Below are 15,825 nucleotides of genomic sequence, written 5' to 3'. Positions count from 1 at the left end.
TCTCCGAATTGGGGGCATTATTCTGTAAGAGCTCCTATCTGTTTTTTTACGAGGATACGGTGGAGCTCAGGACTCGCCCGCAGTTTTTGTCTAAGGTGGTACTTTAAGAAAATCTGACTCGCTTTTTGTCCTCTACGACGTGCCAAGGTTGGATGTCCTGCGTCCAAGCAGTCCATTGCTCGTTGGATCCATCTCACAATCCAGCAGGCTTACTCTTCGGCGGCCTTGTAGTTGCCGAGATCTGTTCAGGCCCAGTCCACTTGGTCGGTGGGTTCTTCCTGGGCGGCTGCCCGTGGCATTTCGGCTTTGCAGTTATGCCGAGCATCTGCTTGGTCGGGTTCAAACACGTGTGTAAAGTTTTATAAGTTAGATACCTTGGCTTCTGACGACCATCAATTTGGGCATTCGGTCTTGCAGGGGTCTCAGCGCTCTCCCACCCGGTCTGGGAGCTTTGGGACTTCCCCATGGTAATAAGAGCATCCCAGTATCCCCTAGGACGTTAGAGAAAATAGGAATTTAATACCTACCGGTAATTCCTTTTCTCATAGCCCATAGTGGATACTGGGCGCCCGCCTCTGTGTTTCAATGTTTTCCTACAAGAGTTGTTTCTTGTGTGTTTGTTGTTTGGGTCTGCCGTTGCTGTCCCTATTTTCCAGTTGTGGTTAGCGTTGCTTTCCTCTTGTTATGTTGTGTGTTGGTTCGTTTATCACCACTTTCTTGTCTATTTTCCTCCTCTCAAAGTATGTCCGTCTCCTCGGGCACAGTTTTCCTGAACAGAGTCTGCAGGAGGGGCATAGAGGGGAGGAGCCAGCAGACTCTGAAGACATTTTAAAGTGCCAGGCTTCAGTGGACCCCATCTTATACCCCATGGTACTAAGAACATCCCAGTATCCCCTACGGACTACGATTAAAGGAATTACCGGTAGGTATGAAATTCCTATTTGTTCATTTTAATATTTGGGATGAACAAATGTAATACAAAGTAAAAAGAGCACTTTCTAGTTCAAGGTTAGCCAGTGATCGCACATACTGACCTATTGGTTCATCCTTTCTGCTTAATAAGATTACATTTAGTGTAAACATATAGAAAGATTAAATCAGCATTGGCTGATACTTTTTTTTAAGTTCCTGGTTGGATGTTTTCATAAAATACTGTAGATTTGTGGCCATACGACAGGGAAATGGACTCAAAACTGTGTCTTTTTTAAACTAAGCATAGAGAGCCCACTGCTAACCACCAATGTCCTACATCTCAGGAAAACCGTGAATGACGCGGATGTGATATGTAACATGGTTGGTGCTGCTTAGGATGATGGTAGAAAATCTATAGAAAAAAAACATACAGTACCTTCTTTCTTGAGCACTTCTAGCCAACCAATTTCTTGGTGGACCTTCTGATGGGGTGGCAGTAACCGATTACTGTAGCTCAATGGCATGCCTAGCTGTATGTCTTATGGAGGGGAAGTTATATGCCAATTATGTCAGTGTCTGTTTAGCTTTGTAACTAGACCTAGTATGTACGCTTGCGCAAATGTAAGTAAATAGTTCCTTCAAGCTTATTTATAATGTTGTTTGTGGGAGACTTGCATCCTTTTCTTTTCCTTTATATTTCACATTGTTTAAAAATTATACTTCTGTTGACTTTATCTAGACTGTCTACATCCTGGGAGAAGAGGTGTTCAGCTTACAGATGACATTTTACCCATGTGCCACAGAAGGTGCTTCCTACACCGATATGTCTGCAGTAGATGGCAAGATCTTGCTCAGGGTTGGCTGTATCCACATTGTGTATTTACATAAATTTCTCATGTCTCTCTTGGTGAGTGCTCAGTCATTTACCTCTATGTTAAGTGGAAATTATTTGCCCTTGAAATAAAATTCATATAAAACGCAAAATCTCATCCTGAAACATTAGGCAAAAGAGCCAGTGTGTCTAGGTTTGATGCTTTTATATCTTTAATGCTTCTCGCAAGTACATTTCTCTGAATGGGATCTGTGGTATACAGGCTTCTATTAACACTAGTTAGGTGAAATTAGTTATGTGTTCATATACAGTATACAGTATAAAAATAATTTTGTTCTTAATGAGTCTTTATTAGTCTTGTGTATATTGATGTTTGATTGTACCTACTTTGTGGCCTTGCTTTTAGACCCTCCTTAGGCTTCATCATATGACTTGTATATTAAAATTTTATCTTGACTATATTCTCTATCACTCCAGTTGAGGGACACTGGACATTGGGGATATAGAACATTGGCACTTCAAATATATTTCTCTGGCATCCATAAGGGATACTGGGGTTTACTTAATACAATGGCGGTATAGAAGGGGTCCAAAGGAGCCGGTGCACTTTAAATTTCTTCAACTGGGTGTGCTGGCTCCTCCCCTCTATGCCCCCTCCCACGGGCAGTTAGGAAAAAAGTTCCCTCAGGAGAGGATGCACATCTCTGGGAGCTCCAGAGGATTTTTCTTCAGTTTCTTTTAAACTTTATTATTTTCGGTATACTGTCTGGGCAACAGTATACCTGCACTGTGAGAGTTTCGGTAGGGGGGGGCAGTTGCCGGCCTCTGTAAGGCGTCAGAGCCGATTCCCCGCTGCAGGATCACCTGGTTGTTTGTTCCGCCGGGTACTGCGCCTTGGCGGTCACAATCGCAGCACACCGCACACCCCTAACATAGCCTGAAGGTGAGAAGAGTGGTGAGCATAAACCGGGGTCCCCTGGTTCTTGGTGTGGCGCAACGAAGGGTCCTCCACGGGAGGACCCGCTATAGCCCCCCTGTGTACACTGGCAGCGGTAGTGAAAATAGGAGCTATTGTGATGTTTGCACAGTGTATGGAGACTTTGCCAGTATAAAGATTCTGTGTAGCTCCAGCGCCATTACAGGGGGCGGAGGTTACTCAGAGCGGGACCAGCAGCATTTTGGCGCCTTCCTCTGCCTACAGCAGCAGCAGCAAGAACACACAACTCCTCCAGGCACTCCGGGATACACAGAAAACTGGTACAAGGGTGTATAACAAAGGGGAGAGCCACTATTGTACACAATCTAGTGTCCTAAATCGGACAAGTAATCCTTGCGAGCAGTGATTGCGAGCCAGGAGGAATGGTAGTTCATGGTCTCTGGATATAAAGGACGCTTATCTCCATATCCCAATTTGGCCGCCTCACCAGGCTTACCTGCAGTTTGCCCTGCTTGAACGATCACTACCAGTTCCAGGCGCTACCCTTAAGCCTATCCACAGCTCCAAGGGTATTCACCAAGGTGATGGCAGAGATGATGTTCCAACTCCGGGTCCATGGGGTCAATATTGTCCCTTATCTGGACTATGTCTTCATGAAGACCAGATCCAGGGAACTTTTATTGATCCATATAGAACGCACTATCCAACTTCTGTCACACCATGGGTGGATCCTCAGTTTACAGAACTCCCACTTGGAGGCAACTCAGCGGCTCCTGTTCCTTGGAATGTGGCTGGATACTGTGGCCTTGAAAGTGTTCCTCCCAGAGGACAAAGCAAGAACACTTCAGGAGATGGTGCAACTAGATCTACGGCCTCCTCGGATATCCATTCATCTTTGCATAAAGTTGTTGGGAAAGATGATGGCCTCCTACGAAGCCATTCAATACAGACTGTTCCATGCCAGAATGTTTCAATTGGATCTCCTGAGCAAGTGGTCCTGATTACATCTTCAGATGCATCGGATAATTCGTCTGTCACCTCAGGCCAGGATCTCCCTCCTGTGGTGGTTGCAGTCCTCCAACCTACTGGAAGGTCGCAGTTTCGGGATTCAGGTTTGGATCCTCCTTACGACAGATGCGAGTCTAAGAGGATGGGGAGCTGTCACCCAAGGGGCTCAGTTCCAGGGCAGATGGTCAACCCACGAAGCCCTTCTTCCAATCAACATTCTAGAACTTTGGGCAATCTACATGCCTCTCCTCTGCTCAGGGATTGGGCGATCCAAGTTCAGTCGGACAACGCCACGGCAGTGGCTTACATAAATCGCCATGGAGGGACAAAAAGCAGAGCCTGCATGTAAGAGGTGTCAAAAAATACTACTCTGGGCAGAACGAAATGCAAGAGTAGTGTCCGCGATCTTCATTCCGGGGTGGACAACTGGGAAGCTGACTTCGTCAGTCGCCACTATCTCCACCCGGGAGGGTGGGGTCTTGACCACCTGGTGTTTCAACAGATCATCGACTTGTGGGGCTGCCCACAGATAGACTTGATGGCTACTCGACTCAACAAGAAGCTTCCCTGGTATTGCTCAAGAACCAGGGACCCTCAAGCAAGGGCATAGACACGCTGACGTCTCCTTGGCCTTATCTGTTGGTCTACCTGTTTCCTCCGATTCTTTTGCACCTGAGGGTGTTCAAACAAATCAGGAATCAGGGATTCCAGGCAATTCTGATTGCCCTGGATTGGCCTCGGAGGGAGTGGTACGCAGATCTTCTGGACATGTCTGTGACGGACACGTGGCCTCTGCCACTGAGAAAAGATCTTCTGCAACAAGGCACGTTCGTCTACCCGGACACGGACTTACAAAGACTTTGTTTGACAGCTTTGAGGTTGAGCGGAACATCCTAGCTCGCAAAGGCCTTTCCGCGAAGGTTATTGCAACCATGGTTCAGGCCAGAAAACCTGTAACATCAAAACACTATCATCATATCTGGAGGAGATATGTCTCCTGGTGCGAGGAACGCACATATCCACCTGCAGAGTTCCACTTAGGACGTCTCTTACGTTTCCTGCAGGCTGGTGTGGATAAGGGCTTACAGTACGTCTAGTTTCCCTTAAGGTCCAGATTTCAGCTCTCAATTTTCTTCCAGAAGAAGTTGACAGTGTTGCCAGAAATTCAGACCTTTTTGCAGGGAGTTTTCCACATACAACCTCCTTTTGTGCCATCCACGGCACTCTGGGACTTGAATGTGGTGTTGGAATTTCTACAGTCCTCCTGGTTTGAACCTTTGACAATGGTAGAAGACAAGTACCTCATGTGGAAGACGGTGATGTTGCTGGCCCTGGCTTCTGCTAGGCGTGTCTCAGAATTGTCAGCCTTATCATGTAAAAGTCCAAACTTTGGAGGTTACATTTACTAAGATTGGAGTTCTATCTAAGATGGTATGTTGCCCATAGCAACCTATCAGATTCTACTTCTCATTTATCTAGCACCTTCTAGAAGATAAAACCTGGAATCTGATTGGTTGCTATGGGCAACCTCCCATCTTAAATAGAACTCCCATCTTAGTAAATTTACCCTTTGGTCTTTTACGAGGACAGAGCTGATCTCAGGACTAGACGGTTTCTGCCGAACGTTGTCTCTGCATTCCTCTTGAATCAAACTATTGTAGTCCCGTCAAGTTCTGGTACATCTGCTCCTCTGGAGTCATTAGATGCTGTGAGAGCCTTGAAGATCTATGTCAAGAGAATGGCTCAGATCAGAAAGACTGATTCCTTGTTCATGCTATATGATGAGAAGAAAAAGAGTTGCCCTGCTTCTAAGCAGTCCATTGCTCGTTGGATTAGGTTGACTATCCACAGGCCTATGTGTCGGCAGCCTCTCCTGTACCACAGTCTCTGAAGGCCCATTCTACAAGATCAGTGGGGGTCTTCCTGGGAGGCTGCCCGTGGAGTCTCGGCTTTGCAATTATGCCGAGCTGCTACCTGGTCGGGAAAGAACACCTTTGTGAAGTTCTACAAGTTTGATACCCTGGCCAAAGAGGATACCCAGTTTGGGCAGGCCGTCTCTGCACGTTCTAGATGCTTTGGTACATCCCCATCGTATTAAGTAAACCCCATTATCCCTTATGGATGCCAGAGAAAATGGGATTTTAATACCTACTGGTAAATCCCTTTCTTGTAGTCCATAAGGGATACTGGGCGCCCACCTCAGTACTTTGACGTCTCTGCAGGTTTTTTCTTTTCCAAAAGTTACCTGTTCAGCTGTTGCTGTTTTGTTCCAGCTGTTGCTGGTTGTTTTATTTTATGGTGTGCTGGTGTGTTAATCTCACAACTCATTGTTGTTATGTTTCTTCTCCCAAGTATGTCCTTTATCATTCGGGCACTATTTTACTTATAACTGCCTGTAGGAGGGGGCATAGAGGGAAGGAGCCAGGACACCCAGTTGAAGAAATTTAAAGTGCACTGGCTCCTTTGGACCCCTTCTATACCCCCATTGTATTAAGTAAACCCCAGTATCCCTTATGGACTACGAGAAAGGGATTTACCGGTAGATATTAAAATCCAGTTTTTAGTGTTAACGCTCTATTCCATATCCCTATCTTGTTGCACAGAAATAAAGTAGCTTTACACTTGTGTTTTTGCAAACTTATGAAGGCTGCTGTAGTTGTAATTAAAAGATGTACAGTAATTGGTCATGGAATGCCTATTACAAACCATATGTATTGCCATGTGTTTGTTCTGAATCTATTACATTGTAGTGGTAATTGACAGTAAATTGAGCTCATTGAGGGAAATGTGCTAGTCCTCCTAGTTGCGTGTTTAGTGTAAGAAGGAGCAGTTTCAATTACTGCATTAGTGCAGTTAGAAGATTAGTGTTGCAAGTAATCACACTGTTAGCATATAGACCAATTTGTAGGCTTTTATGTTAGGATTATCCCAAACTAATGATTGTATTGTTACGATTATGATGGAGAGATTATGATGGGTTGAGAAAAGCCTTGCGTTAAGTCATGCTTTGTTGTGGAAAATTACTTCTCAGTTCATCCATATAATCAAAATGTGTTTCTCAATAGCAATTTAAATACAGGGGTCCTTGATTTGCTTTTTCAAAGGGCCTTGGACCTTTACAGTAAAAAAAAAAAAAAAAAGAGGATGATAATAATGCGTCTTCAGCCATAGAGGCCAGAATCCAGGTGTTGAACTGCGCACAAAGATCAAAGCGCCAAAGCCAGTTTCTCCCCACTCCTCCAGAAGTAGTTTGTCTCCTGCATGGGGTACATAGTTTCAGGATGCCTTGTGCTCTGTGTGACAGCCCACCAGAACAGACACAGCAGCCATTTTTATTTAACAGCTGGCAGCCGCAGCACATCATCTCAGTGTCTGCCTTCTCATATGTAGGGAAGTATGGGTAAAGCATTTTGGTTTGCTGTTTACTGTTGGCTCTTGGACCTTTTTCAAGCTCTACATCCTCCTAGGCTTGCAGCCTGCATCTGTCCTATCCTTTATTTCTCTGACGTCCTAGTGGATGCTGGGAACTCCGAAAGGACCATGGGGAATAGCGGCTCCGCAGGAGACTGGGCACAACTAAAGAAAGCTTTTAGGTCACCTGGTGTGCACTGGCTCCTCCCACTATGACCCTCCTCCAAGCCTCAGTTAGATTTTGTGCCCGGCCGAGGTTGGATGCACACTAGGGGCTCTCCTGAGCTTCTAAAAAGAAAGTATATAATTAGGTTTTTTATTTTACAGTGAGACCTGCTGGCAACAGGCTCACTGCAGCGAGGGACTTAAGGGGAGAAGAAGCGAACCTACCTGCTTGCAGCTAGCTTGGGCTTCTTAGGCTACTGGACACCATTAGCTCCAGAGGGATCGACCGCATGGAACTGGCCTTGGTGTTCGGTCCCGGAGCCGCGCCGCCGTCCCCCTTACAGAGCCAGAAGCAAGAAGAGGTCCGGAAAATCGGCGGCAGAAGACATCAGTCTTCACCGAGGTAGCGCACAGCACTGCAGCTGTGCGCCATTGCTCCTCATACACACTTCACACTCCGGTCACTGAGGGTGCAGGGCGCTAGGGGGGGGCGCCCTGAGCAGCAATAAAAACACCTTGGCTGGCAAAAATACCACAACATATAGCCCCAGAGGCTATATATTTGATAATTACCCCTGCCAGAATCAATAAAAAAGCGGGAGAAAAGTCCGCGAAAAAGGGGCGGAGCTATCTCCCTCAGCACACTGGCGCCATTTCTCCCTCACAGCTCCGCTGGAAGGAAGCTCCCTGGCTCTCCCCTGCAGTCTACACTACAGAAAAGGGTAAAAAAGAGAGGGGGGGCACTAAATTTAGGCGCAGTATATATAACAGCAGCTATAGGGGACATAATTCAGTTAGTCCCTGCATTATATAGCGCTCTGGTGTGTGCTGGCATACTCTCACTCTGTCTCCCCAAAGGGCTTTTGTGGGTCCTGTCCTCTGTTAGAGCATTCCCTGTGTGTGTGCGGTGTGTCGGTACGGCTGTGTCGACATGTTTGATGAGGATAATGATGTGGAGGCGGAGCAGATGCCTATAGAAGGGATGTCACCCCCTGCGGGGCAGACACCTGAGTGGATGGACTTATGGAAGGAATTGCGTGCACGTGTCGACTCCTTACACAAAAAATTTGATGACATGCCAAATGCGGGACAGCCGGCTTCTCAGCTCGTGCCTGTCCAGGCGTCTCAAAGGCCATCGGGGGCTCTAAAACGCCCGCTACCTGAGATGGCAGACGCGGATGTCGACACGGATACTGACACCAGTGTCGACGACGATGAGTCTAGTCTAATGTCCACTAAGGCCATTCGTTGCATGATTGAAGCAATGAAAGAGGTGTTACAAATTTCTGATATAAACCCAGGTACCACTAAAAAGGGTATTATGTTTGGGGAGAAAAAACTACCTGTAGTTTTTCCCCCATCAGAAGAATTAAATGAAGTGTGTGAAGAAGCGTGGGCTTTCCCTGATAAAAGATTGGTAATCTCTAAGAAGTTACTAATGGCGTTCCCTTTCCCGCCAGAGGATAGGTCACGTTGGGAGACACCCCCTAGGGTGGATAAAGCGCTCACACGTTTGTCTAAAAAGGTGGCACTACCGTCTCCGGATACGGCCGCCCTCAAGGAACCTCCTGATAGAAAGCAGGAGGCGATCCTGAAGTCTGTATATACACACTCAGGCATTATACTTAGACCAGCTATTGCGTCAGCATGGATGTGCAGTGCTGCTGCTGCATGGTCAGATTCCCTGTCAGAAAATATTGACACCCTAGACAGGGACACTATTCTGCTAACCATAGAGCATATAAAAGACTCAGTCTTATACATGAGAGATGCACAGAGGGAGATCTGCCGGCTGGCATCTAAAATAAGTGCATTGTCCATTTCTGCGAGGAGAGGCTTATGGAGTCGCCAGTGGACAGGGGATGCAGATTCAAAAAGGCACATGGAAGTTTTGCCTTATAAGGGTGAGGAGTTATTTGGGGATGGTCTCTCGGACCTAGTTTCCACAGCAACTGCTGGGAAGTCAGCATTTTTGCCCCATGTTCCCTCACAGCCTAAAAAGGCGCCGTTTTATCAGGTACAGTCCTTTCGGACTCAGAAAAACAGGCGTGGAAAAGGCGGGTCCTTTCTGTCCAGAGGCAGAGGTAGGGGAAAAAGGCTGCAACAAACAGCAGGTTCCCAGGAGCAAAAGTCCTCCCCCGCTTCTTCCAAGTCCGCCGCATGACGGTGGGGCTCCACAGGCGGAGCCAGGTACGGTGGGGGGCCACCTCAAAAATTTCAGTGATCAGTGGGCTCGCTCACAGGTGGATCCCTGGATCCTGCAAATAGTATCTCAAGGGTATAAACTGGAATTCGAGGCGTCTCCACCCCACCGGTTCCTAAAATCTGCCTTGCCGATTACTCCTTCAGACAGGGAGGCTGTGCTAGCGGCAATTCACAAGCTGTATTCCCAGCAGGTGATAATCAAGGTGCCCCTACTTCAACAAGGACGGGGTTACTATTCCACACTGTTTGTGGTACCGAAACCAGACGGTTCGGTGAGACCCATTTTAAATTTGAAATCCTTGAACACATACATAAAAAAATTCAAGTTCAAGATGGAATCGCTCAGGGCGGTTATTGCAAGCCTGGAGGAGGGGGATTACATGGTATCCCTGGACATCAAGGATGCTTACCTGCATGTCCCCATTTACTATCCTCACCAGGAGTACCTCAGATTTGTGGTACAGGATTGCCATTACCAATTCCAGACGCTGCCGTTTGGACTCTCCACGGCACCGAGGGTGTTTACCAAGGTAATGGCGGATATGATGATACTCCTTCGAAAAAAGGGAGTTTTAATTATCCCGTACTTGGACGATCTCCTAATAAAGGCGAGGTCCAAGGAGCAGTTGTTGGTGGGAGTAGCACTATCTCAGGAGGTGCTACACCAGCACGGTTGGATTCTGAATATTCCAAAATCACAGCTGGTTCCGACGACACGTCTACTGTTCCTGGGTATGATTCTGGATACAGTCCAGAAAAAAGTGTTTCTCCCGGAGGAGAAAGCCAAGGAGCTGTCATCTCTAGTCAGAGACCTCCTGAAACCAAAACAGGTATCGGTGCATCACTGCACGCAGGTCCTGGGAAAAGATGGTGGCTTCTTACGAAGCAATTCCTTTCGGCAGGTTCCATGCCAGAATCTTTCAGTGGGACCTGTTGGACCAATGGTCGGGATCGCATCTTCAGATGCATCGCCTAATAACCCTGTCTCCAAGAACCAGGGTGTCTCTGCTGTGGTGGCTGCAGAGTGCTCATCTTCTAGAGGGCCGCAGATTCGGCATACAGGACTGGGTCCTGGTGACCACGGATGCCAGCCTTCGAGGCTGGGGGGCAGTCACACAGGGAAGAAACTTCCAAGGACTATGGTCGAGTCAGGAGACTTCCCTACACATAAATATTCTGGAACTAAGGGCCATTTACAATGCCCTAAGTCAGGCAAAATCCCTGCTTCTACACCAGCTGGTACTGATCCAGTCAGACAACATCACGGCAGTCGCCCATGTAAATCGACAGGGCGGCACAAGAAGCAGGATGGCAATGGCAGAAGCCACAAGGATTCTCCGATGGGTGGAAAATCACGTACTAGCACTGTCAGCAGTGTTCATTCCGGGAGTGGACAACTGGGAAGCAGACTTTCTCAGCAGGCACGACCTCCACCCGGGAGAGTGGGGACTTCATCCAGAAGTCTTCACGCTGATTGTAAATCGATGGGAACGGCCACAGGTGGACATGATGGCGTCCCGCCTAAACAAAAAACTAGAGAGATATTGCGCCAGGTCAAGGGACCCTCAGGCGATAGCTGTGGACGCTCTAGTGACACCGTGGGTGTACCAGTCGGTTTATGTGTTCCCCCCTCTGCCTCTCATACCAAGGGTACTGAGAATAATAAGAAAACGAGGAGTAAGAACAATACTCGTGGTTCCGGATTGGCCAAGACGAGCGTGGTACCCGGAACTTCAAGAGATGATCTCAGAGGACCCATGGCCTCTGCCGCTCAGACAGGACCTGCTGCAGCAGGGGCCCTGTCTGTTCCAAGACTTACCGCGGCTGCGTTTGACGGCATGGCGGTTGAACGCCGGATCCTGAAGGAAAAGGGCATTCCAGAGGAAGTCATTCCTACGCTGATTAAAGCTAGGAAAGATGTAACTGCAAAGCATTATCACCGCATATGGCGGAAATATGTTGCTTGGTGTGAGGCCAAAAAGGCCCCAACATAGGAATTTCAACTAGGTCGATTTCTGCATTTCCTACAAGCAGGAGTGACTATGGGCCTGAAATTAGGCTCCATTAAGGTACAGATCTCGGCTCTGTCGATTTTCTTCCAGAAAGAACTAGCTTCACTACCTGAAGTTCAGACGTTTGTGAAAGGAGTGCTGCATATTCAGCCCCCGTTTGTGCCTCCAGTGGCACCTTGGGATCTCAACGTGGTGTTGAGTTTCTTAAAATCACATTGGTTTGAGCCACTTAAAACCGTGGATCTAAAATATCTCACGTGGAAAGTGGTCATGTTATTGGCCTTGGCTTCAGCCAGGCGTGTGTCAGAATTGGCAGCTTTGTCATGTAAAAGCCCTTATCTGATTTTCCATATGGATAGGGCGGAATTGAGGACTCGTCCCCAGTTTCTCCCTAAGGTGGTATCAGCTTTTCACTTGAACCAACCTATTGTGGTGCCTGCGGCTACTAGGGACTTGGAGGATTCCAAGTTACTGGACGTAGTCAGGGCCTTGAAAATTTGTTTCCAGGACGGCTAGAGTCCGGAAAACTGACTCGCTATTTATCCTGTATGCACCCAACAAACTGGGTGCTCCTGCTTCTAAGCAGACTATTGCTCGCTGGATTTGTAGCACAATTCAGCTGGCGCATTCTGCGGCTGGACTGCCGCATCCTAAATCAGTAAAAGCCCATTCCACAAGGAAGGTGGGCTCATCTTGGGCGGCTGCCCGAGGGGTCTCGGCTTTACAACTTTGCCGAGCTGCTACTTGGTCAGGGGCAAACACGTTTGCAAAATTCTACAAATTTGATACCCTGGCTGAGGAGGACCTTGAGTTCTCTCATTCGGTGCTGCAGAGTCATCCGCACTCTCCCGCCCGTTTGGGAGCTTTGGTATAATCCCCATGGTCCTTTCGGAGTTCCCAGCATCCACTAGGACGTCAGAGAAAATAAGATTTTACTCACCGGTAAATCTATTTCTCGTAGTCCGTAGTGGATGCTGGGTGCCCATCCCAAGTGCGGATTGTCTGCAATACTTGTACATAGTTATTGTTAGCTAAAGGGTTATTGTTGAGCATCTGTTGAGAGGCTCAGTTGTTTTCATACTGTTAAACTGGGTATAGTATCACGAGTTATACGGTGTGATTGGTGTGGCTGGTATGAGTCTTACCCGGGATTCAAAATCCTTCCTTATTATGTCAGCTCGTACGGGCACAGTGTCCTAACTGAGGCTTGGAGGAGGGTCATAGTGGGAGGAGCCAGTGCACACCAGGTGACCTAAAAGCTTTCTTTAGTTGTGCCCAGTCTCCTGCGGAGCCGCTATTCCCCATGGTCCTTTCGGAGTTCCCAGCATCCACTACGGACTACGAGAAATAGATTTACCGGTGAGTAAAATCTTATTTTCCCTCATTATGTCTGGGAGGGGTTGTACCTCCAGGGCTCAGCCTGGGGAAGGGACAGTGGCAAAAAGTCTTTCCTGCTCCAGGTTTAATTCTAAATTGTGTCATGCATAGTCCACAGTGGATGTCATGCACATGGCATGTGAGGTGGAGGACCATATGCCACACTTTGTGAGTGTGCACCTGATGTGGCTGAGCCAGTCTGGTCCATGATTATAATGACCCAGGCTGTTATGGAGCGCACACAATTTGCCAGTTCTTATTGGGTGATGAGTGGCGATTCTCACACCTTGTTTCCCATGTGGCTTCTGTTTCATTCACAACTTGAAGACCATTCTAGATATCAGGGCATGGATCGTTCAGTGCAAGGTCTTCTATTAGAAGAGGTTCTGCCTACTTCCACCTTTGCAGGATTACAGAAACCTTTTGTGACTCAGCAGCTACAGGTAGCTAGATATATATATACAGTGTGTGTGTGTGTGTGTGTGTGTGTATATATATATATATATATATATATATATATATATATATATATATGTATATATATATATATATATATATATATATATATATATATATGTCTGTATTGCCTGCTTTCTTATAAAGCAAATAATAAGACTGAATGGGAGGCTAAATCATTTTCTCCCCTTTATTAGAAAGCAAAAGTGGCATATCATTGTCTGTGCAGAATTTGTTGGGCACACAGCCCCCCTTCTCTTAAAATATCCCTGGAAAGCAGAGAACAAGTCAGACTGAAACACAGCGCTGGGGACCCCATGTGAATTTGCTAAAAACTGTTCTAAGTTCCTTCAGAAAGTGGACGACAACAAGGTGGCCAGGGACTCTGATCCCAACTTCTCTCATGCTAATGATTGCTCTAAGAAGCTATAAATGGAGGATCTATCATGTGCCTTCCACCACTCATTGGATATCAGGGTCTAAAAAGAATTAGATTTCCTAGACCATTTGCTGTATAAACGCATAATGAAGCCATTTATTTTCCATCTTCATCTCATTTGAAGGAACTGCTGGCTGAGGTGTTGGGAAAAGATGATAGGAAATGTCATGTGCCCCACGGGTTGCAGTTCCCATATCCTCTCCCTAGAAAATGTTCTGCAAAGTGGGAATCCCAACTTAAGGCAGATGCTCCCTTAATTTGTCTCTCCAAGACCGAAACAATTCAGATCCTGAATTTCACTACCTTACAACAAAACATAAATAGGAAGATTAAGACTCCACTTGAAACAGATTACACTGAGGCAGGGTCTTTTCTTAAACCTAATTTGTTTTTTTTACCAGATTTGCTGCAGTTGTGTATCAGGGGGAAGCCATCATTAATGTCAGACTGTTCGGAGCACAGACTTCAGTCTTGGCTAACTTGGTTTGCTGTTCACTCTAGCTTTGTTTCTGGAAAGTGGCTGAATTGAAGAATACTCTGTAGTTTTTCCATATCACTAGGTCCTATATGGTTCGGAGTTGAAGGACGTGTTACGATTGTAGATAAGAGTTCCTTTCTTCCTGCCACTGTCACTAAACCTAAGGGACTTTATTTTCACCCCTTACTACTATATAGGAAAGTAAAGGGATCCATTTTCTACCCTCTGTGGATTTTTAGCATGCTTAAGAAGCCATTTGGTCAGCTACCAAGGGCTTCGGCACACAGTCATCATGATGGGCAGTCGGTTCAGTTTTATGTCGGATGCCTAAGTGGAAGGCATAGTCCGTCTGGAATACATTTTTTATTTAACTACAAAAATCCCATTTTCTCTACTGATTCTATCTTTAACTTTAAAAATGGTAATATTTGTATGTTGGTCACACATGGGGGCAGGACAAATAAATGAGGTACAGGATATGTACACAAACCATTTGGTAATGACCTCTAATTAGAAGTTATGAGATCTATCCTATCCATATTAGGCTAAACTATGTAATAGTAGAGAAAGCATTTTTATATTATTATATATGTATTTTTTTAAATGTAATCTTAATTTCTCTAAACGTTACACCGTCCAGTTATTCCAAACGAGTTATTGGGACACATTTATGTTTCATCATACGAGCTCTGAGATGTCAAAATAATTTCTGCTGCGGGGTACACTGGGCTCCACAAGGAAAGACATATGGGTGTAGAGTAGGATCTTGATCCGAGGCACCAACAGGCTCAAAAGCTTTGACTGTTCCCAGAATGTATAGCGCCGCCTCCTCTATAACCCCGCCTCCCTGCACAGGAGCTCAGTTTTGTACTTGGTGCCGCAGATAGCAGGCACACAACAGAGTGGCTGCTCTGGGCAGCCCTTAGAAGAGCTTTTTTGAGAAGAAAAGTGAAGACTTCAAGGGCTGCAGCTGTGTGTACATGTCTAGTGACATTCACTGCTACAGCTCCATCTCTCCCCAGCGGCGCTGTACACTCCCGAGCCCTGGTTGCCGGGTAACTACAGCAGGAGGCTTCGGTTTTCTTCTGAGTCAGGCACACACAACGGGGGCTCTCCGGGATTGCGTGGCCTCGCTTCGGGAGGTGGTGAGTGGGTCCCACTCGCGGGACCCGTGCTTTATCGCGATCCGCCGCGGTCGGTGGGAGGCGGGACGCGCGCGCTGGCGGTGGACACTGTTGGCAGTACAGGCGATCCCACTACATCACCAGGGCATGGGTGCAGGTCAGGTTTTCTCTTAAAACCTTTTTTGTGTGTAGCCCGCAGTACCCGGTGGTTTTGCCAGCAGAGGGGATAAGGCTTAGACCTGGAGCCCCTCCCCCAGCCCCAGGGCGCCATTTCCAGCAAATGTTCCCGCCCTGGAGCTGCATATCTGTCTCTCCCTCACTCCCTGTCAGTGTTTGGGCGCCATTTCTCTCAGCTACACTGTTCCTCCTTTGTAAAGCCGCCTGGTTGACAGCGCTGTGACTTTACATGACACTTAAGAATTCTACATGTCAATTAGACAGTTTTAGTTAAGAAAGAGTGCATTTAGTC

At 46.9% G+C, this 15,825-nt stretch overlaps 1 protein-coding gene across 3 annotated transcripts in view; it reads left to right on the top strand.

Annotated features, from left to right (window-relative positions):
- VPS13C (vacuolar protein sorting 13 homolog C) overlaps positions 1-15,825 on the top strand; it is a 950,377-nt gene that overhangs the window by 552,736 nt on the left and 381,816 nt on the right. For all 3 annotated transcript variants that reach the window (XM_063926503.1, XM_063926502.1, XM_063926504.1), the window contains one exon: positions 1,652-1,819. In XM_063926503.1, the coding sequence (XP_063782573.1) occupies positions 1,652-1,819 (168 nt within the window). The remainder of the gene's footprint in view (positions 1-1,651; positions 1,820-15,825) is intronic.

The sequence above is a fragment of the Pseudophryne corroboree genome, chromosome 6, assembly GCF_028390025.1.
Source record: "Pseudophryne corroboree isolate aPseCor3 chromosome 6, aPseCor3.hap2, whole genome shotgun sequence".
Lineage (NCBI taxonomy): Eukaryota > Metazoa > Chordata > Amphibia > Anura > Myobatrachidae > Pseudophryne > Pseudophryne corroboree.
Note: the sequence above shows the minus strand (reverse complement) of the source record. Positions and strands in the feature narration are given on the sequence as shown.